Below are 25,796 nucleotides of genomic sequence, written 5' to 3' on the forward strand. Positions count from 1 at the left end.
CGATAAAAAATATAATAAATATAGAGAGAACCAACTAGTCCAAAAATGTCAATTCGAAAGGCTGAGAAATTTTTTCGCGGGATCAGTACCTCCTGCCCGGCTTTCTAAGAAAAAACAGGTGCTATGTATACTTTGCCACGCGAGCTTTCGCTAACTCGGGAGTCCTGCTCGCCTTTGACCCTAAAAGAAGGGCAACCTGTGTAAGTATAATTCGATTGCGCACACAACCAACACTCAAGCGAGGAATTGCTGGTAGTCTTAACTCTCAATAACCGTAACATCTGTGTTTAAATGACTGCTTTTGGTTTGAGACATTCAGTAGGTCCATCGAAAGTCAAACTCGTGCGGTGCTACAATGGCGCATTTCTACTTATTTCGCAATAAATGTTCCATGTAACATAGGCAGTCATCATTTTGGGAAACGAAAATCTGACACAGGAATGCCCTTTGTTTGAGACAAATTCATTGAGCCCCTCTGTGGCACGTACCGGTACGCGCTACAGACGTTACGTTGATTGTAAGAAACACAGACGCTACGTTGCTTGACAGTTAATACTCAATTCCTCGTTTGAGTGTTGTTTGTGTGCGTAGTCGAATTAGACATATACAGCTCAGACTGCTTCTTGAGTCCTAGGCGAGCAAGACTCTGGAATTAGCGGAAGCTCGCGTGACAAACAACATACGGGGTGTTTCACCTAACGTGTCATAAAATTATATTGAAAAATCTACTTGTATGAACATTATGTGATCAACGCTATTGATCCCGGGGAAGGTATTACCATTACTTCTGAGTACGTTTATAAAATTTAATTGGCGAGAAATTAAATTTTCCGAATTGAACATCGAAATTCGTCAAGTCAACCTCAGGTTTCTTTTCTTTTTTTTTTTTTAAGAAAGAGAAACGGTATGCAGGATTTACCCCCTTTGTAGTGCAAAATATATTCACTACTACAATCACGATGTAATAGCCGGAAGAAAATTGCGAAAACCATTCTTCCAAATAGCGCAAATAGACGATTTTAAAAAGATGCGCGCGCCAAGCAAGCGGCGCAAAGCAGCATGGGAACTTTGAGGGACACTGCTCCGTCGTCTGCTTCGGTCAAACTTTCGGTCAGCGGTACACCGGCTGACGCTCGTGCTGCGCACACCGGAAATGTTGTTGTTCTTCTAACACTGCCTTTGCCGTCTCGTAGTGCTCTAAGGCGCTCCAGGTTCCCATGATCCTTTGCGTGCCAGAGGTGGCGCATGCTTTTGTGAAAAGGTCCCATCCTACAGTTGGCGATACACAGGTGGCGCTTGCGATCCCAATGAAGGCTTCTGAGGGATCTCAGGCGGTTGCTATTTTGTGGGCTATTTTTGAAGCGTGATGTGGGCAAGCTAACGCTTGTCCTATCCTACAGTTGGTGATACAAGGTCTATGGCGGCCGGGCGCTCACATCTCCACAAGAAGCGATGTGAGGAGGCCATGTAACTGCCTTTTGACTTTTCATTTTGCTACTTTCTTCTGATAACGGCAGCCCGGCTGTGACGCAAAGTTATCTGAAAGAAGAGATAGAAGAAGACAGGAAGGGGCGGGTGACCATTTTCGTTCCACCGCATCTTGCATTGTCTTGACGCAGAACTGAGCTTGGCCGCCAATTTTTGCTCTTCGAAATGACGGTTTTCGCAATTTTTTTTCGGCTATTACCTTTCTAGCAGTGAATGTATTTTGTACTAGAATGGGGTAAACCTCCTCTCTCCGTTTCAGTCAAAAAAAAGAAAAAGAACAAAAAACGGAAGGTTGACTTTCCAAATTTCGGCGTTCAATTGCGAAAAATTCAATTTCCTACGAATTAAATTATTCAATAAAAGTGCTCATGCGTAATGGAAAAATCTCCCCTGAGATGAATAGCGCTGACCCCATATTGTTAAGAAATGTATATTTTTAAATATAATTGTACGACATGTTAGGTGAAACACCCTGTATAGTACATGTTGTCTCTTAGGAGGGGAATGCCACTAGTAATCGTCCTGGGAAGAATTTTCTTAAAGGGGTTGCGACAGGTCTTCCCAAGTTAGCCCAGATAAACGCAAACAAACGATCGTTTGCCCGCATGTGAACTGCATTGAAAGTTTCACAGCGAGGAGGGTAATAGAAACGGAGAAAATGGGCATCGCGACTACCGAAACTCATGCGGTTCTGACATTACAGACCTAACGGCTATACACGACGTAGACCATGCCAGGGTCTAGCGAATTGCTGCTCCCAAACCAGCTTTTTAGCATCGTTCGATGGAGTCTCTATTGCATGATGTATATTGACACTTCTCAATACATACACGGTGGTCGGTTTGGAAGAGAAGGTCAATATCATTTATATGGACAACCTATCGTGTTTCTTCATACTCTGGTTGACATTAGTCAACATAGTAACGAGAGACAATCAATTCTTTTTTCATCTTTTTTCACAAGGGGCGCACCCAAAGGGAGAGATCCGGACTCTGAGACACCCAGAGCGGCCACTTAACAGCGAAGAACAGCTTGGGGCGTTACCCTGCCTTTCTCTGTGATGCCACTTCCTCTCGTCTCCTCATGCAGTACACTGAAAACGCGGTGGCTCTGTTTCTTACTTTAATTGTACCGAGTCTCTACTGCATAGTGTCCATTCTTTTCGTTTCGACGACAGCGGTTTGATAACATTTTCTTGCAATAGCAGATGAAATGTAAACGACGGAAATTTGCAATTTACTCCATAGGAGCAATTTATTTTGAGTGAAGGTGACTGCTTGGCGTGAGCATGACCCGTGAATAACAGACGACATTCGTATGGAAGTTGCCCAGTAATAGGAAAGCATGATGGCAGTGGGGAAAAAAGTAAGTTTCTCGCAATGGGAAATCCAGTGACATAGTACGTCTGTATTTCGCTTGCAAGCGTACCATTCGAACTAATAAAAAGTGAAAAAATGGCTAGGAAGCAAGCGAGCTGGAGAAGATGATGCATAATGTAAAACCCCGAGACTAGGGAACACGAAGGGACAGACACAACACAGTCTCACAGAGTTACCTCCACAACACAGAGTTCCCTATTCTCGGGGTTTTACATTATGCATAATAAAAAGTACTTTTCTGCGAGCGCCAGCCGCTTGCACCCATTGGGTGGCGCGCTCAACAGGAAATACGTCAGGCCAAATGTTTCAAGCCGGATGCGCTTATCGTCTGCTTTGGTGAACCCATTTCAGATGGGAGCGCGAAACACTCGTTGGTGTCTGACACTCCGGAGTGCGGCAATGGCGCATGTGTCGTGTTGAGCGAATGGAGTATGAAACGCCGTTTCATGCATGTTTCATTTGGGTGCTCACCCGGCGGTGTACACTGTTGTCTAGGGATGCTCTGAAGCTTCATAGTGGTAGCTTTACATCCGGAGCCAAAGCCACCTCTGCATATCGCGACGGAAATCAATATAAAAGAAAGCTCACGAGGCATCCTCACACCACATGGGAGGCAGTACCAGGACCTTAGTTTCCGATTTAAGACCATTAATGTGCCTCATAAAGGAAAACAACTTACGACACGTTCATGAGCCATTTGTGTCATACCATCGAGCAACTGGCACTATCGGCTGCATTCGTAACCGCACTCTTTCAATTAATAAGCTGTTATGCTCACCACTCAGCCGTCATCCCCTGGTACGTCTCAAATGTACCTCACCCTGTCAACTGATGGTCCCATGAAGACGAGTAGGAAAAGAGCAACTGTTGTCGCCAATGACTTAACATAGTAACATCGGGTGACTATTAGGGAAGTCATGAGCATGGGCGTTACCAGGATTTTTCCAAGGGGGGCAAGTGTGCACCCCTCCCCCCCACCTACATTCTCTTTTTCTGGAGGCGAACGTGCGGACTGTGCGGGTGTTCAGAGGTTCCTAGTATGACATCTGACAAGGACCATTACGATCTACAACTAAAGAGCGCACTATTTTCACAAGCGATTAGGTTCTCCAGGTGGGGCCACGGCCCCACCCGCCCCACCTGCGTACCTCTTGGTACGCCCATGGTCATGAGGAACGGAAAAGTAAAAGGAAGACCAGTCAGACGAGAGCCACTATTGTCCCCAGTCGCGTGAGCATATTAGAAACGGCCAACCATGAGGGTGGACGTGAGGAAAGAAATAGTCCCAGGAAGACCAGTCGGTATAGAGCTACCACTGTCGGCGGGTAAGGGCGCAAAGAAACATCGGGTGACTGAGGGACGACGTCAGGAAAGGAACGTAAAGGAGACAGGAAGACACGGGGTATTGCGACGTGGTAGACATTATAACGTACAACGGTAACGATAAGAGGATGCCTACGGAGAACTGAGATACTCAGACCTCCTGTTACTCACCATTGACTTGCTTTGCGGTCAAGCCATGCTGCATATGCCCCATTAGGCTGACGGTATGTCAGTATCCGCGCGTATCCTACATGTTAGAAAAACGAAACATTATCATACTTCACCAACGACATATAAAGGTTTCACGACAGCTCGGTTGTTCTAAAAGTCTCCCCGGCGCATATGGTTGGTATAACAGACTACGAAGGCAATCGGTACGATACGCTAATTAGAAATCGCTTCGCTTATATCGCCATATACCACATAAGCTACGTCCTTTATTCTCAGAGTTCAAATAGTTGACTGCCACTGACTGACTTTCACTGTAGTTGTTGTTCCTCCTCCAGATGTCTCTCATGCGACGAAACATGGAAGCGATAATGCGCCCTTGGTGAACGGATTATCCGACCCGCGCACTATGGCTCTGAGCAGGCGACAGCAAGCCCTTGGCTGTGTGATTCTACCAATTACAACACCATACCAGTAATCTTGGAAGTCCACGATGCATAATTAGTGACCCGGACGAAAAAATACATTTTGTTGTCTACTTTCTGTATATATGGCTTGCACGCTCCAGGCATCTCTTAAGATTTTGTCGCCCATCAAGTGTAGTTGTTGGTCGGCTTCCCTAGCTGCTAGGGTCTGCGTACCACCGCAATGAGAACGCCACAAGAATATAATTAATTAGAGATGGGACGAATCCAGAATTTCTCGAATCCGAATCCGAATCCGAATCCAAGGAAGGTTCTGCGAATCCACGAATCTTACGAATCTCGAATATTTTGAATCCTTCCTTCTAAAAGAGTTTAAAAAGTCAGGGAAAAAACTCTTCTACTGAAAACGGTTTTGAAGCAGAATTTGATATCTTTGTTTAATAAAAACAAATTTCGGGAGAAGACATACCCACAGAGTCATCACTAATTCTTGCAGTAATATTGCACCAATATTGCCATGCAATATTGATGTTATGTTGCTAATTGCCGCCTTCGTTGTGCTGCAACGATGTTATCGAAACAATATTGCAAAAATGTAACATGTCAATGCTGATGTGACACTGCTAAAGACCGGCTTCGTTATTTTGCAACAATATTACAGAAACAGCATTGCAAAAACTGTGATATTGCCATGTTGATGCAACATTGCCAATGACCAGTTCCTTTACAGTGTACCAACATTACAAAAGCAACACCAGAGGAGCACTACAGTCTTGGTGATGTTTGTGCAAGTGGGCGCAGTATGCTTACATATTCAGTAATTGTCCTGCTCCTGGGTAGACTTCAGGGGAATGCTGCCGACATTCGTCTGAAAAGCCTACCGGGAATCCCTGGGAGAACCGCACACAGAACAGTCAGGATACGAACCCGTGTTACCTCCCAGTCTTTCCGATCATTCTAACCAGTACGTCACGCGAGGGCTCAAGGGCTGTGGTCGCACTGACGCTATAGAAGAACGCCATATCGAAGGTCAGCGCGCATTCACATGTGCGTAAGAATGGATTGTAATTAATTTCAAGCTCTCGGTCAGATCAATTTTCTTTGATATTATGTTGTCGTCGTCTCGATCCTTTTGTCCGTAGTCATCTCCCACAGTGGGTCCGCAGTGTTGTCACAGAATATGTCTCTCACAATAGACCTCTCCCTGTTTGTAAACAAATCACGTCATAGTGTTCGACAGCGCCACCAATATGGAAGAGTTGAACTACGCTCGAAGCTAGGCAAACAAGGTCGCACCCGAAAGCCACGGTCTTAGATGGGATTACGATGGTCTCTGAAAAGGTCGCGACCTTCGGTCTTACTTTTCCTTCAATAGGAGGCAGCGAACAAGTGCCTATTCGTGGAACCCGGCACACCCCTTTCGACTTGTTTCGGTTTCAGTTTGTCTACTAACGTCATGATGACGTTTCTCAGGTAGAGGTCTATTCTCCTCATAATGGAAACACTAACTGTAATGTTCTCTCACTGCAGCACGTGAAACATTGTCTGAGTAACATAATCGTAGTGTTTCTAAAATGCACCGTCTCTATAAATGCTGCACCATTGAACTAGAAGCATTGTGGTAACGTTTCATTTGTGCATGAAACGTTGCCGCAACATTTGAACACGTCGTCAAAAATAAACTGATAAATGATGAGTGAACGTCACGGAAATTTCGGAAGATTTAATGCATTGTTTATTGGTGGGAATTACAGATAGAACAAGATCGTGCAAACATTGTGTTACTGGAGCACTCGGAGCAAGTGATGTGATGTGATAAAGAAAAAAATGGGGATGTGAGTTTCGACGAAGTCGAACTGACTACCCCAGTGTCTCGGCAACGTTGCATGCAAGACGTGCAACACTGTAGCAATATGTTTGTTTCGATGTTGCTGCAATGCTTCAGACGTTGCCTAGAGGTAACATTTCTATTACACATTGTAACGGCGACGTTTCCTCAATGTACCAGTGCAACATTGCTCTCGCAAGAGCATCACACTGTTAGCTCTACGCACCTCTTGAAATACGGCAAAAACATTCAAAAGAAGATATTGCACAAACGTTCAATTTACGTTATTGATTAAGCGTTTTGGGAGAAATGCAACTGCAACATAGCATTGACATTGCTTGCAAAACATTGCATCGACACTGTAAACGCCACATTACCTTAGTGTAACATATTCATCATCGCAATGTTAGTTTTACGCAATCTTTGAGACATAGCATGAATATTGAAACAAGTATATTGCTACAACGACGAATGTGTGCATGAAACATCGCTGCAGCACTTCAACGTTGAGGTAACATTGATGCAACGCATTTGCAACATGTTGTGCTGTCTGGGCATGTACTCCTTCCTAAGTGTAACTCATTTAACACATCGACTACAGGAAATACATAAACTCAGGAGTCCGAATTCCCTCCATAAAAATAAGAAACAATCAAGGCAAAACTATGTTACTTTTAAACTTCTAAATATCGGAGCTCTATGTTGTGGTTTTGGCGCGCCCCGGGGGCCGCCGGACAAGCAGGCTTGGAGGCGCCGATTTTAAAAAGAAACAAAGAAACGTGATTAGTGGATTCGAAAGATTCGATTAGCTGTTTTCGGCAATGGGATTCGGATTCGCGAATCTCGAATCCCTGCCTAGGATTCGAATATTCGAGAATTCGCGGATTCGGTTGGCACATCCCTAGAATTAATGGAACCGTTTGGTTTCGCAGGGGAGAGCGTTCGTTTCTTAGTGTACACGACATTTTTTAACATATGAACGCACATACCATCTATGTGATCGAGAAATTACATACAGTGTGTCCCAGAAAACGTGTCATTAAATTTTAATAAACAAAAAAAAAAAAAAAAAAACTACGCCACATAGAATCATGCGGTCAACGGCATTTGTTCTGACTAGGTTTTTGCCACCTCCTGATGTGCATGTCATGTAACCTAAGTTTAATTATGTAAATTTTTGCGAACTCAACTCGGAAACTTGCCAAGTAAAGGTCACTTTTTTACCCCACCAATGTGGAGAGCGAGTCGAATTTACTTAAAGTAATGATAATAGACAGGAATATTGAGGAGCTACAGTATTTAAAAAAAATAGCCGAAAATCATGCTCTACGGAGCTCGCAGAGGATAGAGCGCGACGAATTTTTCAGCGAAACCATTGTCAGTCCGACGAAAGGAGGTTGGAAACCCTGCCCACACGGGCATGGTAGAAAGAGATAACACAGACATAGCTTATCGCGTCCGGCTTCGACTGGGATCATACCTTCACTTTCCCAATTTCAGGAACTGTCACTTTTTCTACTATCACTCCGTGGGCTGGGTTTCTAACCTCCTTTCGTCGGAATGACAGCGATTGCGCTCAAAAAGTCCTCGCGCGTTATACGCAAGTGCCCAGAGAAGCAGGATGTTCCGCTATTTTTCCCGATAGGATAGATCCTGAATATCACTGTCAATTATCGTGAATTTGAGTAAATTCGGCACGCTCTTCATGTTGGTGGGGTAAAAAAGTGACCCTTACTTGGCAAAGTTCCGAGTTCACTTCGCACAAATTTACATAGTTAAACTTAGGTTACATGGCACGCACATCAGTGGCAAAAACCCAGCACGAACCTAGTACCACGTGATTCTAGGTGGCGTAGTTTTTTTATTAGAATTCAATGACACGTTTTCTGGGACACCCTGTAGATGGTTAGTCAGGACATGGGGTAGTCATTAGAGCACTGCACGTGCCAAATTCTCAGGCCCGTGCCCGGTCTAGGCAGGGCTGCTACGGCCCGCACGCGGCCCGGGCCCGACGTCTTCTATAGATTTATAGCCCGGGCCCACCCCGTACACGACAGTTTCCATGCACAGGCCCGGTCCCAGCACGCCTCTGCTCTACATGTTCTCGAGGCCCGGAGGCGTATTTAGATTTACTAAAGAGCACAGCGCAGCGAGGAAAAAGACGCAGCTAATTGGTGGAGAGTGATGAGGTACACTCGAACGGATCGGATGTGTTTCTCTGCCTGCAAGCCGCTCTGTGCTTTGTGCTTGCTTGCTTTGGAAGGCAACGCGCAGCGGCGTGTGGGCGATATGTACGTATCATGCGGTTCAAGAGAGACTCATCTCCGCCCTATTGCGCATGCACTGGTGTTAGTTCCCCTATCTCGAACTCTCACAAAGGGTTACGATACCGATTTATCACGCTTTGCCGGCACTAAATCTGACCTTCCACCCCACCCGTGAAAGAAAAGAGTTGCCCCATTGCTAAGGAAACCACAGTTCCATCATTTTATGCGGCTGCTTGCTTACTGTTGTGCATCACAGCACTAACGGGACCTTCTGATCTAGGTCTGACAACGAACCAGAGAAATATTTTATTCCAACTGCACCATATACTTGCCCCAAGGGCTAGTATTATCACAGATCTGACATTGATCACGTCACTGAGGACTTGGCATCATACAAACTAAGTGTAAACCCCATTCAATCTATCAAGGATGAACTCTTACTGTAAGAGTTGTACTTTTTAGAAACCTCGCGAATATTGTGCATTCCTAACTCAGTGTAATAGCCACCCGAAAGAGACTCGGGGAAGGCACGTTGGACGGGGGACACTTGACGCCTCAGGGGGTCTTCGCGACCAGATGCTCGCTGGCAATAAATCAGTAGAGTGGGCCAAGGAAGATGCACTGTCCAAAGTTGCATGGTGCACGGATTGACAGCTTGGTCCGTTACCCATAAATACCGAGTAGTGGGCGGACAATTAGGAGGTGCCTGGTTCGTTCCAAATTCAAACTAGGCCAACCATGAGTTGGAGACGTTTGAACCGGGCTCCTGGGATTGGTGTTTGCTGGCGGAGGTTGTGTCCCAAATGTCACTCTTTTAAACGGAGGACACACGAAAATCCGTGTGTGGAAGCCGCAAGGATTGGATGAAGACGAGGCGAAAGCCCCGTGACTTCAGTCGCTGTAGTATTGTCTTGTATATAGTTATGTAAATGACTATGTAAATAAAGCCCAGTTATTGTTCGAGAATACCGCCTGTCGGACGTCTCTTGGGAATATCTCCGATCTGTGAGCTACATCAACGGACCATCTTCCAGCAACAACGGAAGAAACTTTACTCTTACCTAATTACTTGAAGGAACACATACCTTTCCGCATGGCATCAAGAGCCTTGTCTTCTGATTTTCCAGTTATTTTGTTCGACGCCTTTAAGTAGCCGTAGGTGTACAGCGTTGGGGCCAGATATATCATGGTCTGCTCTCCACATCCAGTAGGGATCCTAACCAGGTGTGCAGGGTCGCTTATCGCTATTTCTAAAGCCTGTCCTAATTTATCTCCTGGTGGGTATGCCAGGGACGAACCAGATATAGTATTAGTAAGCATAGGCGTACAGGTTTGTAGGTTGAACAACATAAAGTCACAATTCAGTTTATCAAGATACATAAATTGCGAAGCACAGGCTAGGAAGCGGGTAAGAAGCTGAATCATCTGTGCTGCTTACCGATAACGCTCAATTCACAGTGCTCAGTTCCAGGTACTGCGTTCTTGAGATCAGGGACTTTCAAAGCCACCAACTGAGTTTTCGTGTTATCAGAGATTGTGTCTGCAAAACGGAAAAAGCGATGACATGAAACGTTTTGGAGTTGCATCGTATACATTATGCGTAACTTTCGCGTTAGCTCTAGCGTTCCGGGGAGGAGTAATTGTCAGCACAGTATAGAGCCCAGTATTGTTAGAATGGGGAATTAGAAATTCACATTATTCTGAAACAACAATAACAAATTTATTTTTGACCTTGGAGGGTGGGGAGTTTCATCGCCACAGGCGATACTCTACCCCATTGCTGGTTGGAATGGGGGGAATAAAATAACGAGCCCCTTCACAATAACGATCGAAGTCCGATAGTGTCCAGATGATGGTGTCCATCATCTTCTGAAACATGTGTACGTGTCTTTGTATTTTTTGTCTCCTGTTTCTTTCTTTTATTTTGCTTTTTTTTTTTTCGTGGAAGACTTCTAATTTGCCTAAATGACTAGGATGATGTTATGATTACCATAAATGTGTCGAATCATTATACCATTTCCCACAGCACACCTGCTCAGAACACAGACGATGGCGCTAGGACCTGCCTCGTGAGCCACAAAGCACGTATTTCCACCGGCGTCTCGCGATGGGAGGTCACGCTCGCGTCCTCCATAATTATGGCACCGAACAATGGGCAGAAGACAGAGAAAAGACAACAAGAAGCACTCTTACGCCATTTTATCGGTCGCATTCGAGTCTTCGGAGCCGGCACCCTTCGACTTCAAAGCCCCGTAAGAGTAGCGGTGCGCCATGGTCCAGCACTCTTCTTCAGGCGTCCACCTACTTCGTGATGGTACTCGCCGGCATCATAAGCGTCGATGCGAAAGCTCGGCTCATATTCTGGGAGACGGTCGCGACCATACTCCATGCTATTGCCCAGCTATTACCTGACACGCAGCGACATATCCTTTGCCGCTGCAGCACGATGCAGGGCAAACGACATCGCCAAACGTTGACAGCCGCTATCCTGCTGCTGCCACATTCACTGCCACGACATTAAACCGTCCCTCTCCACGTGTCGTCCACATTGTTTCCTTCGTAGTATTGACGCAGACCTCAACCGCAAACACCGCTCCGCGTCTGAGACGGGGAGGCCGACCGGTAACGAGGACGATGTGGCCTTGCTGCCACGCGCAACTGCTGAATTGTAAGTTCTATCGGCAACGTCCTGGAGTAAGGACACTGGTTGAGAGGCTCCTCAGTTATACGTGTTAATTCCGCTTCGTGTTCCTCCAAACTAACGTCCTATTGCTCGTTTTGCCCTCCTACAGCTCCCTCCGGTTGAGGTTCGTTTCTCCTGATATGGTAAGGAAGATTTTTGTTTTTTCCGCAACACATTCAAGGTCTCCCTGTGGTCCAATATACGCGATGCTCTTCAGGATACTTTCCATATGAGCAATCTTGTAGATAAGGTAGGGGCCTAGAATGGATCGTGTTCGTCTGGCAGCCCTTTCCTTATCATAAGGTATCCAACTTCAATTTGTGGAATTTGTTTCTGCTTGTGGCGTTTGCTATAAGACCGTTTCATGTTTTCCTTTCGACAGCCTAGCTCATGAGTGGGACTGAATCGTGCAGTTGCAAGTCCTGGTCAATGCCTAGGCGCTTGTCCGTAGTAAGTACTGTGAGTTCTCACTATATTGTCAACCGTCGGCACCCGCTATCCTGCTGCTGCCGCGCCCAATGTCCACACCCAAGCCTTACACCTAGCCGTCCCTCACCCAAGTGTCGTCATCATTCTTCCCTCCATGGTGTTGACGCGGACTGCAATCGCAGCGCTCCGTGCCTGTGTGTGTGGGAGGTAGTGATGCGCCGAGCCGTGGACGACGACGACGATGTGCCCTTGCTGCCACGCGCTATCTTGCTATCGTCTCCGTGCTCTCGGCAACGTCATTCCTCACCATTTCGTAGCTTCGCAAGTTTGCTTTTGCTCCGCCTTCGCCTGTGCCTGCGCAGAGTGGGAGGCCGTCAAATAGGCAGCGGCGTATTCACAGCCCCGTTGCAGATTCGCAAATTTTCTTTGACTCCGTCCATCATCATAGTAGCAGGTGTGCCACATAGTGCGCTTCGCGGGTTGAGCGCTAAAGGGCCGTTCCCTGCAGGTCCGTCCGCATATGATCGTCGTCGTTGGGCTGCTTTCTCTGACCGTGCCACAGCTATATCGCACCGGAGAGCGAAAATATTTTGCATGCTGACTCCTGGTGGACAGCTTGACAGATGAGGCGGGATTTCGAGCGATGTGATATGTCACCTCATTGCTCCTTTAACACCACGGCACGTTTGAAATTCCGGCTGCACCTACATGCTCTGCAATGTGTGGCCAGATGTCGATGGAGTCCAGGTTAGACTTGACTTGTGCTTCCACACCCTTGTGTTCATGCATTGTCCTTTTTGTTCGATCTTCAGCCCCAATCTATTAGCAATTCATACACAACTTTTTCTTGACACTCCATGAAGTTGTCTGCATGATTCACTCTGTACTGCAGTTTTCTCGTATCGTTTATTTTATTATTCTTATTTATTTATTTATTTTTGCTGTTGTTGTTGTTGCACGTATGTACTTCGTTGCAAGAGCAGAGCTGTAAACATTGAGGCAAAACATGATATACAGTAAAAAGGTACTATGCAACACCGCTCAAGCACTTATCGTCTCTTTTGAATGGCTCGCGACCGGCTCGCGCGCATCGATGTCATTTTATCACGGGGATTGAGGACTGTTTTGAACGTAATGAGCAAGTTTCGTCACGAGTCCGGTGGATCCGTTGCTTGGCAGAAAAGAAAGCGGAATCTGTTAACACTGACGCCATGTAAGCCAAATCGCAGACAATAAAATTAATTGAGAAATAATCTTTTACGAATTTAGTTGAAATATTTCGCACGGTGACCCTGAGCATTATAAGAAAGCGTTTGCTTAGCTTTGGCCTGGATGTACGGTGTCGATTTATAGAGACATTGGAAAGAGAAGCGCAAGCGTTTAGTGCTCATCATCGTTCCGAGCATATCATTTAGAACAGGAAACGCCATAAACAGCGTACAGGTGTCTCATTCTCTCCCATCCCCTCCAAGGTTGAACAACATAACTATAGTTACACAGCTTCTTAGCTGCGTACGTTAGTAGAATGGGCACTCGCATTTTTGTGGCTCTGCCGTCCCTCCGTTACTTTTCACGGAAGGAATGAAACAGTCACCACGACAGTCGACAGCATCAGTATTGCCATGTGTTCTGCTAGCTCTTGCAGAAGGAGCTTCTATCGTCTTCAAGTATATCACATTCCCACTGCGAGCATTTGCAGCAGTGGAAGCACTGCGTTACGAGTACCCATTATGAAGCAACTAACGAGTATTGTCCAAGCTCCGGAGTGTATCGTTCTCGTTACAGCAAGTGGACCAACACTCACCTTTGTACTCGTGTGATGATACACTTCTCTGTTTTCTCTTCCTTTCGTTCAGTGGATCCAGAACCAACGTGATGTCCTTTTTTGCGGGTTTTCCCGGTGGCTGGGATAAATAGAGATCATCATTACATGAGAAACTGTACGATGGAGCAGTGCGGAATGTATCACAATGTCGCGACGCAGATATTTCTTCCCCGGACTTGAGAAGTCTATAAATTGATGGCTTATAGAATGTAATACTTCATGGGGCACAGGGATTTGCACGAGATTCTCATCATAGGGCTGTCTTAGAATACCGCTTATCTGCGTGCGTGTGTGGGGTGACACCCATATCAGTTTGCTAGTGCCGTGTGTATTAATACAAGAAATATTTTCATATCAGACTTTTTATATTGGCGATTAGATCCTGGGAAATGTTTCAGGAGTGTGTGCGGGGCACTGCGAAAATTCCTGGTGGGTCACATTATGTGATCTAGCAAGTACGATATCAGATCACGTAGTGAGCATGATGAGTATGGGATTTTTGCGCTAGGCTCTAACAACAAACATCGTGACGCATGTTTCTCAACAAAGCGCAACCAAAGAAGCTTAAGCTTCTTTTTTTTCAGCTGTGTCAGTAATTTTTGCACATTTCATTCATGCGTTTGTCTTAAAAACGAACTAGCCTCACTACTTGCAAATTAAAATTCAAGTTTACTTCAGAAGGTTAGAGTATTAATATAATGTACATCAGGAGGAGCCAGAGAGAATAAATAGAAATTAAAGGCTCCTCCAAACAATGATATCAGAGAATAACAAATGCATTTCACAGAATTATATTAATAACAATTAATAATACAACAAGTAAATCATAATAACAATAAAAAAAGTCACATACGTTACACACAATCATAATTAAACGAAGACATACATATGGCAATGTGCTTTATGTGAGATGTATATTATCATTGAGAATTGATTGTATTATTCTGATTGATTTAATTTAGTATCTGATTGACAAATGATTCTGTTTATTCCACCACTTGTAATGATCAGATGCCTCAGTCAGTGCATTTGCTATGATAAATAAATTAGTAATAAATTGATTGCATATTTGGCCGAACGCGTTTCAATGCGTCCGCTTTCTTGGGCGATCTTCCGAGTCTGACCCAAGCAGCACGCAATATGGGTCCCATATTGGGCAAACACTGGTTTTACCCATTATTTTTCAAATATGGGCCGTAGCTCGGCGATATGGGGCCGGTATTGCAATGTTCCAGCCAATATGGAGAAAGTCCTGGCAATACAGGGCTTATATTGCCAAGTGTCAGCCAATATGGGGAAAATCTTGGCAATACAGGGCCTATTATGCCTATGTGCAGCCCGTATTGGCTAAAAATGGGGAAATTGGAAGAACCCGTATTGAGTACGTATATCAAATGCCCAAGCAGCCCGCCAATATTGGACGTTGTAACGTGTGAAATGCCGTACTCCAGTGGTTCCCAAACTTCGCCGCCCTGCGCACCCCCCCCCCCCCCCCCTTTCCCGTTGTACCTCGTCTCAATGCCTTACGTCTTCCGACCTCAGCGCATGAACGTAAGCCAAAACAGTACACTGACATTTTATTTGAGCTACGTTCAGAGCGAATTCTCTGGGGCGAAAAGTTCTTCGGGGGCGTTAAGTAGCGGCTCTACCTAATGTGCTCGGTGTACTCTGTTCGTCGTACTCCGGTGCGTCTACTAAACGGTCAGAGCCATGAGCACAATACGCTCCCAGGCGAAGTTTCCAATACCGCCCATTGGTTTTCCAGCCGTACGTCACGGAGCAGAGCAGCCCTTACGCGCTTCGACCTGCAAGCTGGAACGTGAGATTTCATCGAGAAGGAAGCGCTCCGGAAAACGAGTAACACCGTTTAGTAAAAAGGGTCGCGCTCCCGGCGCTTTGGAGCCGCTAACTTAATGCGCTCCAACGGCAGGCCGTCTCTGACGCTGCGCTTGCGCTTTCGGACTCAAAAACTGATTTTCGTTTGATAGCGACCAGAAATAGTTCCATTAATAAACAGCTTGATGAAACCAAAACTCTGAAACCGCAAGCACGAACGAACGCTTAGCCCTGAGCAAATACGGCGCCGTGATCTGGTAACTACTGGAGACATATTTTTATTCGCGATGTATAAATTTTTGGGAATTTCGCGACCGCTAAAAATTCGCGAAAAATTGTACTCGCGACCGCAGCTTGACGTTTATCCCGCGAAAGGAAACAGCTATGGAATCGCGAAATTAAATGCTGGCGAATAACTTGACAAATGACTGAATGCGCGATTTGCGAAAATAATACATCGTGAATAAAAATACATTTACAGTACTGCATGCTTCGTTCACCAACAATGCACGCGAAACAGTTTTCTTAGGTTTTTGGCTTCCGCTCGAGAAGACGCCACTGCGCGGTGCACCGTGCCGCGAGAGACGCAGACGCTGTGGACTTTAATGGGAGTGAGTGGACATCACGACATAGATTTTGATCCTCGTCCACAAGTGAAAGCGAGGCTGTGCGCATAGCGGGCACGGCCTGGCTTTTTTTTTTTTTTTAAGTGGGAGCCAGGGGATCACTTCCGCCGCTCGCACACGACGTAGCGTCGGGCGTCGCCAAGTGAGAATTGGCCCTGAAAAACGCAATGGCAATGCCTCAAGGAAGGAATGTCTCTTATGTAACGTTAGGTGCCTTGATGTTGCTGCAGACGCATTGCGAGCTGCTAAAACGCATGTCCCTCACCGTTATGAAAGTGTTTTGCTCCTTTCAACTCTAGGAGCTGGTTGGAAAATTTTGTGGCGGTTGGGTCGGACGATGGCGTAACTTCACCAATCCGTGTATGCGGTGGTGGGAGGCAAAGGGGAGCCGGTCAGAAGGGCCCCTGATAACGTGGTCCTCCCCAGAGTAGGCCGTGTCTTTGAATGCGCGGCCTATAAAACGGTCGTCCCCTTATGAAAAAATCTATGGACGTGCTATTGAATTTATATAGCAAAAAGTCCAAACAGGCAACAGACTTTATTTGGATAGAGGTTTTTCTTTTCTTTTTCCTGTCTTTAGCTATTTGGCGCAGACAGTCTATAGACTTTTTTTCTGTTGGCCGGCTATAGACAAGTTGTCTTTGGAAATCCTATAGACTATTACCATTTGACCCTATGCCATTAATTTTTCTTTCAAGTCATCTGTCATTTATAGTTTGGCTACTATTCTATATCACACACTTGGTATGGTGGGCTATCGGGAAGTGTTGTTTCACACAGACACACACTTGTAGTGCCTTGTGAACATCTATTGACAGTCATTGGCTTTTCTTTTGATTACTCCCTCTGCACCCACTTTCCGTAGACACCTGTTCAAAAGAAAATCTATCGATTATTTGCCTTTTCTCTCCTCATAGGAAAGCCTTAATGTAGGCTACACATTTTCTATTGCCGGAGCTTTGGCAAATTATTGCCAGATGTTGGAAAGTGGCAACCGCGTACCTCTTCGAATTCTGTTAAGTTCCTGTTGTGTGAAACTGTATTGAAGCCTTTTTTTTACCCGTGTTGGGAAGCAATACATAGCCGTCATTGGCACACGTACCACGAGGAAACAGATACGATACATTACTTCTCTTGCAAGCTTCCGCAAACTTGGGTGTCCTGCTTGCCTCTGAGTCAGAATGAAGGGTGAGGAGCGTCAGCATAATTCGATTACACACACATCCAACTCTCAAGTGAGGAATTGCTTGGGGTATTAACTCACGACCAAGATAACACATGTGTTTGTAACTGCTTTCTGTTTGAGACATTGATTATGTCCATTGAAAGTCAAATTTGTGCAGTGGGTAATTTGCCATGCAGGTTCACATTGATGCAAATAGCCGTCTCACTGCACAGGTTTTCCTTTCGGTGGACGTACTGGATGTCTCAAACCGAAACCAGTTACAAACACAGGCGTTATCTTTGTCGTGAGTTAATGCTCAAAGCAATTCCTCACTTGAGTGTTGGATGTGTGTGTAAACGAATTAAGCTGGGGCACATCACCCTTCATTCTGACACAGACGCAAGTAGGACACTCGACTTTTTGGAAGCTCGCAAGACAAGTAATATATGGTATCTGTTTTCTAGAAGGAAACTGCAGTTCATATGCTGCATGCTCAGAGGTGGACGTTCTGAAAGCTCTGGCAAATTAAGGTATACGTAGACCCACTTCACTGCGTGACGTCAAAACGATGCGTTGACGCTGCTGTCCTGTTTGATGGCCAAAAATCGCGCGATAATGGAGTCAGTGGGTGTTTTGCCGCAAAGTGGTGTCGCTATTGAATGTGCCACGCTGTACAGAAAGACCAAATACGCCCACACCCTGCGGTTAGACTTCCACCTTCCATATTAGACGAGTCTTCTTATTCTTTCTTCCGTTGGAACACTTTTTTTTCTTCATTCTTTAGACTACCTATACACCGCTTTCTTTTGAAAATAAAGAGAAGATAAGACCAAAGACAGTCAATATATTTCCTTTGGTGTAACCTCTGTAGACATCCAGGAAAAAGAAAAGCCAACTTCCGTCTACAGCCAGTGTTTGGACAATTGGTGCAATTGTCTATAGGAAATCAAAGTGAAAACAAAAGCCAAAGAAGCCAAATAATGTCCAAAGTATGTCAATAGACAGGCTAATTTCATTTTCATAAGGGTCGGGGCAGTATCGCTTGCAGGACTGTTTCCGGGAAGATTTTTAAATAATATCCTGGCCTATAAAACGGTCGTCGGGGCAGTACCCTTTGGGGCGCTGTTCCCGGCAGGATTTTTTTCTTAAAAATCGTGCTGCCTACCGTGGTACAGGGAGCATCCCAATGAAGACTAGTGAGGGATGCTCGCATGTTTTCAGTGGTGGGTAGTCCAAGAATCCCAGAGCAAGCACACCCCTCCCTCTCCTATTTCGCCATCATATCTCCCCTCCCCTCTTCTCCCTCCCCTGGGTACACCGAGCCGCGATTCTAGAGCAGGCAAGCCGCCTTGCCCCTACATCACCCTACCCAACAAATTTTTGTGGCATGTATACAAATATGGGCATCTCCATGTAGACGTGTGAGCATCGTATAGAGAAATGGGCTGCCCATATTGGTCCAATATGGAGCCAGGTTGCATTTGCCGTGGGGACCGCATTAGCTGACCATATTGGGACCAACATTGACAATCCTGGCATCCCTTATGGGTCAAATGTTGAACCAATATTGGCGTACTGCTTGGGGAACTTTGGGTGCGCAATCTCGTCTCGCTGCCATTGTAGCTTCTTCATTTACCATGATTCTCCTTGGGTGCGTTTTCTTATTCAACCGGAGTAGACAGGAGTTGAGTAACTACGTCAGAGCCTTTATCATTACGTGACTCCAGAGTAGCCACCTTTGACCGTAATTTTCGAACGGCTAGAGTTACTCTGCGCTCAAAATGGCGGGCTGGCCTGACGGGCGAGACGATGTGGAAGTGGTGATATACTGCCTGTTTAACAACTTACCGCACATGCGTGCACTCTAGCAGATTTTGAAAATGTTCGACAGTTTTTAACCAGTCCTACACTTCCAAATTGAACACCACCGAAATTGTCTGTCAACAGGACGGTTGGTAGCAGACGACGTATCGTCGTCTGCTATCTTGTTTGTGACGTCAGAATGACGGCTACCCTTCTTCAGAGCTACTCCTGGCAACTCTGACTAATTTTCGCCACAGAGTTATGACGTCATTTCCGCTAATTTGGCTACTATGGCTATTTTTCGCCGACTGAGAGTAACTCGGAGTTGCCAGAGTTGAATAAGAAAACGCACCCCTTATGTCTAAATGTGCTCCCAATTATTATTATAACTGCTTCATCTTCCCTCTCTGTCTTCTTCTCGCTTCAAAACGCTTACGGACGGAACTGCATTGCGGTTGACGCTAAAACGACTAAAAATTCGTGTCACGTTATGTACTTCATAGGTTTACTGTTTCGAATTTCATACGCAAAATAGGTCCGACGCAAAACAACAAAAGAAAAAGCGACCAGATGAGTAGTATGTTACCACTGCAAGCCATACGTACTTCGACTCTCAATCGTACTCGAGCGCTGTCTGCCCCGTTGGTGGTGAAGGCGGAGGCCTGGATGTATCGGTCTCCAGTTTCCAAGGGAACAATAGGGAATACTACTGTACGACCGCTCCCCTTGGGAACTTTGATTTTTTGAATTGGAGATATTTCTCCTTCTATGGCTGACGAGCAGATGCCTCGTGTCCCTTGAAGAAACACCTTAGCCTGGAAATAATAAAAGGTAGCAATCATGAACCTCACGCAGGGTATTATTGATATTAATTTCCATTGGTGGGACCGCAAAATTAAGCTCTATGACCTTCATATGACGTTACAAAGCGACAGGAAATGTTTGCTACCTTGGAATGTATATGATGGCAGCGCTTCTGAGAGTTACGTCGAGGTTATTTTTTATGCTTACTTTTTTTTTAACCTAACCCAGGACGAAGATTATAGTTGTCCTAGTTTGTTGCAACTATATTCAAGGGGCATACAATTCTATGTGGCAAATTCTATGCGACATTTTCGGTCCGGCGCAAGATTCTCCCTCCAAAGCAAAAAAAGAAAAAAAGCTTCAGCTGCCTCACTACAGTGTGCATTTATGTTTTGTATGTATGCAGTTTTTAGAGATCTAAGCTCTTTCGGAGCCACCTGCTTCACCGTACTAAATTTAGAATGAATGCTACCACAATATTTCCGGAACACTTTCTCCTAAATCGTTATAGAGTACAACTCCATGAGAAAAAACGATACGAAACGAAAGCTGATAATTGCAAAGCCGTAAAACCTCTAACCTGCGATTGAGTAGGTTAGAGATATACTTACCTTTAGCTCCTCCTTTCCATAGTTGTAGAGTGTGACTGGTACTTCAATTTGTTCATTTTGAACGACGGAATACGGCAGGTTCATCTCTATGAAGACCGGCTTAAAGGTGGTGATTTCTGCTGGTGATGCCACGCATATCCCACCACGTGGAGACACACTAACGGCTCCCAACTCCCAGGTGGTGATGCTATCCGGCAGGGTAGTCTCGTGCTTTGCTTCATGAGAAGCGCTGTGGAACCAGAAAAATAATTATGCAGCTGTAACTGGTATATCTGGTGCTCGTGGAAATGGTGGGTGATCTGTTTCGTGGCTGGAGAACCTCACGTGGTGTCAACTGAATTAGTTTAATTACACAGTGGCGTAAACTCGCTTCACGAATTCTGCAGCATTCGCTCTAGTGCAGACTCATAGAATATACTCCATCGTTATTGGTGTCGGTCAGCTCCGGACTGAATCCAGGTGAGCCTACAAAGTTAACCCATCATCGGTTCTCGAGGAAGACGGGAGCGGGAGGGGGGAGGGGACGGAAAACATTTGTAGGGCGCCAGATTGTAGCTATTTGCCACTCACCAGCGATGTACAGTGCTATACAAAACACTAGGAACACACTCCGGCGCATTCCTTCCTCAGGGTGGCACGCTAGCAGCGAGTGGTACCGTACGGACCTACAAACAGGTGACTGGGTTAGGAACATGTCTGCAAGTCCTTACGGTCCTGTTCGCTACTAGCGTGTCACTCTGAGGAAGGAATGTGCCGGAGCGTGTTCCGTAAACTTTTGTACAGCATTTTACATGACCGAGGTTCTGTGCATCTAGTGCTAACAGTATTTCTCGTTTTCTGTTTTTTTTTTGTTTGTTTGTTTTTTTGTTTTTTTAATCTTGGCTCACCACACGAACAGCCTATTCGCTAAGTGGACGCTTACCCAATTATGACGGTATCAAACAGCCAGGTGTCGCGGAAGTCCTTACGCACATCCCTGTCATTCACGGGTCCCAGCATATTGTCGGGGTAAATGCTGTCAATGTCACTGAATGATCTTGCCATGATACCTCCAGCTTCTTCGTCCTTTTCTGTGGAAGTGATAGTCGAATGGCAAAAAAGTATCAGGATAGAAACCGAACTGCTTCACTGTGGTAAAAGCTTCGTTTCATGTGATGCGTTCCCTTGCCCACAAAAAAGCTGGAGCTGTCTGAACGGTGCAAATGAAGTAGTAATACCAGTAAACAAACACTCGTTAGACTGAAATTATCGATGGTAGAGTTGATACCCATAGGGTGAGATGGAGGGAGCGCGTCGGCATCGATATTGTCATCATCGTTATTGTTGTTACACAACATACGCCGACGCTCGTTCTTGTTCAGTTTCATTGGTTATTTGTTCCTTTCTCAGGTCAAAATATATATTGTTTTTGTTCATTTTCATTCGTTAAAAAAAAAAAAAAAAACACCCGTGCGATTAGTGTTTCGAAACCCGAAGCGAATACAAGACGAATAGTTATCGGACCGAAGCGAATACGACGCGATATCTGACTGGGATATTCGAATACGAAGCGAATAGCCGCAAAATGGAGCGGTTTGCACGCATAGGCGGAGTGGAAATAAAGCGGAAACGTGCAGGAAAGTAATATAGTTTCTGATATAGTTTAATGTGCAGCAGTATACAAGCGCCAAATCTCTGTCAGTATGCATTCAGAAGGTGGTGCATTCGAGGACGATGCATGCCAGGACGGAAACAGTGCTGCGCAACCCCGTTTTGACTTGAGAAAAGGGATAGGACGAGTTAGTGCTAGTGCGATTAATGGCTTCTTCTTGCCTGGCTTTTTGCGCTGCAACTATTCGAATATATTCGGCATAGAAGACGCATTCGATTCGATGTGCAATTCGAATATCCGAAATTCGTATTCGGGTCAGAATCCGAATCGAACATATACGTATTCGCTTCAATATTCGAAACGTTGGAATATTCGCACCCCACGAAAAAAAAAAAAGGTCACGACACGGGGCTACGTCCCCTATTTCATCTGAATAAGAACACTGGAATTCCGGAAGCCTGACGCTTTTACCAGGGAATTGTCTGTGCTCCAGGATATCCCCAATTAGCCAAATCCTTTCTTCGTCGACTTGACATTGACAGGTTTGACATTCACTTTATGAAACTCATTAGTTGGAGCTAGGGATAGACCTCTGCCTGTGTACAAACAAATGACGTCATATGGCACAACAGCGCCGCCAACTTGGTAGACTGGAACTACTATAGCAGAAGAACTCAATAAACCACAAGAAAGTCACGTTTGAATGTGGCTTCTCATATTTTTAAGAATTTTATGGAATTCCTTACATGTTATTAGGTGTATGGCATTGTTCTCTTCCATTCTACCGGCAGCCCTATCTTCTCGATAGTCCCTTCTAACAATGGCTACCGGACTCTTCCATCTACAACATATTCAGGAGCCTGAAGGGCACGAGTTTCTCTCGGAGTCAGAACGGTGTCTATACAAAGCAAACGCGAACTGGAAAGTCATGGTAACAAACCACATTCCGCGCAGGATTACCACATTGACTTTCAAGACGACATAACCCTTGGGAGGAGCCTTCTTGCCTTTCCACAGTGAACTGGGAAAGCGAATTAAGACACCAAAGTGACTAAGCACGTGATCTCAATTGTGTGTACCATTAGTACAAAGCGACCTTTGACCTGCGTGAAGGAATACGGCTTAGTGAAACCACGGTGTCCTCCGCACGCTCTGTTTCGGTTTCACTATGCCTACCAACGCCATGATTACGTCACGGTGACGTCTCTTCGGTAGAGGACTATAGTACCCGATTGAGATATGGCAGGCGCCGTAAAAGCCTTTTCTGTTGGTTGAATGTCGTTGCGAAATCAAAAATCGCGCTATAGAAGCTCGTGAACCGAAATGATTGGTCCGCGTGAGAAAGGCACGATCTTAATATTAATAATTGGTGGCGCCGGCTATGATCATGAGCGATGCCACGGTAGATAGATTGGTCTATTTGTGAACAAACCAAAGGCATTTGTCAACCAAAGGCAGCTATGGCCTTAGTGTAACCTTTAGTGGAAATTAATATATACATGAACGATGAACGATGTGCTGTCACGCCTAGATGTGGACACTTTTTTCAAACCCTCAGTACTAATGGATATTTTATGGAAAGCAGACGGAATGTATAGCTTCAATGCAGGGTATCGAGTTCGCAGGTTAAGCCAACTTTAAGAGTAGGTGTCCCGCAATTCTGGGAATGTGCTCATTGTAGTCATAGCGTCATACCTGTACAACCCTACCCACTCTTGAAATATGCGCAACACAAGGTTCCCAAAGAGTTTGCCGAACAGCATTATCTATTGATTATGTTCTGTAAGGTATTTGTATTCGAATCCCAGGTAAAATATTTTGGCGAACACGCCGTCCTTAGAAGGTACAGCCTCTTAGAGCCCATACCTTATGCAGTGCAAATATGGGGGGGTATATGTTTACTAAAAAAAAAAAGAAAGAACGGAAAGATTAAAATATGAGCCTTTGAACGAAACTTCTACTCTCGGAAGCCGTTGTGATTGCAGTGTATCAATGCTGTCGAAACACAGCTTCCACGTGAGGGCTGTGAAGACATACACTGGAGGTGTAGCCCAAAGATTTATCCTTCGTTGGCCTTGAACCTAAACTCGGTTTTAGAATGACATGATTGTGACATGACAAATGACAAGTTACAATGATTAAAATTTGATATCCCAAGTTTTCAACCAGCATGAACTCAATTCGAATGCCGAATAATATTTTCTCCAATTTCTCAAGCATGTTTTGCAGAGGAGAAACTCTTATAGGAGATCATTTAAGTTCCTAAGTTTATGATGATTCTGTGGGGCACCCTGGTACTGTCCCTGAGCTGTTTACAGACGACAGTGCTTGCTTAGTTGATTTTATACGCCCACTCATACGTGGGTTTTGGAAAGTTTAGTGCATTACCCTCTCTAAACAAGCAACAACGTTGGTATGCTGCAATACAATCCAGGTCCGCTTGTTTCTCGGGCTGTACTATTTCCTGAAGCTGTTGCACACGGACATCGCACGTCTTGTGGTAAGGATCCCTCCTGATTCCATGCTCACAGCAATTGCGAAGACCTGGATCTTCGTACTCTTCCGCTAGCAGATAAGAACTCAGCGTCAGAACTTCTTGCTGATTTATCTTCGGTCTTAATAGAATAAACCTACCCATGACACAAGGTGCATTTCACTCACCAATATTTTGAGTAGCCTCTCTTCGTCTCCGATGTCTTTCATGGCATGATAAGTCTGGAACAATGAAAAAAAAATGTTGTAAAATATAGAAGTTGTGTGATCGCTATGGGAATCATCATTATATTTTCACCTAGTTACCGCGAATAATGGGGCAGATTATCGCCCGGGGCAACGAAACACCACCATTATCATCAAAATGAAGTTGTGGTGTTGTCAAACCGAAGACAGGACAAACTGGCAAAACGAAGTGAATATTGAAGATCTCGTCGGGTCGAAGCACTTGCACATAGAGGCACAACCAATATCAACTATACATATCAGCAAATTGACGAGACTTTCCTTCCCCCTTCTCGCTTCCCTCTCCTCTGTGCAAAGTGCTGCCAGTCTAGTTAATAATGCAGGCGACTTGGGATTGTTGGTACCTCGAAAACAACACCATAGAGGAGCTCCAAAAAAAAAAAAAACAAGAAAAAAAAACATAGACACTGGACCCCGTCCTCTGCCCTGTAATTTTTGTCCGTGTTTGTGTGTGACTTTTTTTCTTCAGCTCCTTTATGATGGTGTTTCTGCCAGGCTAGGCAAGGAGATCACTCATCCATGACGAACGTTACACCTCCTCTCAACCAACTTCAGTTTGGTTTATGCTAAGAACAAGGAGGGGGCACCATTCAAAACTCAGTGAAATAACTTATTACGTCGTCACTTAACCTAAGTAAGAAGACACGTCATACGTCGCCAAAAACTTCTACAACTAAAAGATCACTGAAGTGCTGCTAACTCCGTTTATAGTTGAAACCGAATCAGCGTGCTCGTTGTCAATGCTACACATTTCGACTGCGGTATTCACACAGTTATTTCTAAATATTTCTATGTTGCGTTGCGAA

At 45.1% G+C, this 25,796-nt stretch overlaps 1 protein-coding gene across 1 annotated transcript in view; it reads right to left on the bottom strand.

Moving 5' to 3' along the window:
* Positions 1 to 25,796, bottom strand: part of LOC135385488 (A.superbus venom factor 1-like) — a 134,661-nt gene that overhangs the window by 57,530 nt on the left and 51,335 nt on the right. The window contains exons 16-24 of the mRNA XM_064614826.1: positions 24,913 to 24,966; positions 24,640 to 24,816; positions 21,583 to 21,730; positions 20,661 to 20,889; positions 19,851 to 20,060; positions 13,795 to 13,894; positions 10,317 to 10,418; positions 9,964 to 10,152; positions 4,362 to 4,437 (exon numbers count right to left, since the gene is read on the bottom strand). Of these exons, the coding sequence (XP_064470896.1) occupies positions 4,362 to 4,437; positions 9,964 to 10,152; positions 10,317 to 10,418; positions 13,795 to 13,894; positions 19,851 to 20,060; positions 20,661 to 20,889; positions 21,583 to 21,730; positions 24,640 to 24,816; positions 24,913 to 24,966 (1,285 nt within the window). The remainder of the gene's footprint in view (positions 1 to 4,361; positions 4,438 to 9,963; positions 10,153 to 10,316; positions 10,419 to 13,794; positions 13,895 to 19,850; positions 20,061 to 20,660; positions 20,890 to 21,582; positions 21,731 to 24,639; positions 24,817 to 24,912; positions 24,967 to 25,796) is intronic.

Source organism: Ornithodoros turicata, chromosome 2 (assembly GCF_037126465.1).
Source record: "Ornithodoros turicata isolate Travis chromosome 2, ASM3712646v1, whole genome shotgun sequence".
Taxonomy (NCBI): Eukaryota; Metazoa; Arthropoda; class Arachnida; order Ixodida; family Argasidae; genus Ornithodoros; species Ornithodoros turicata.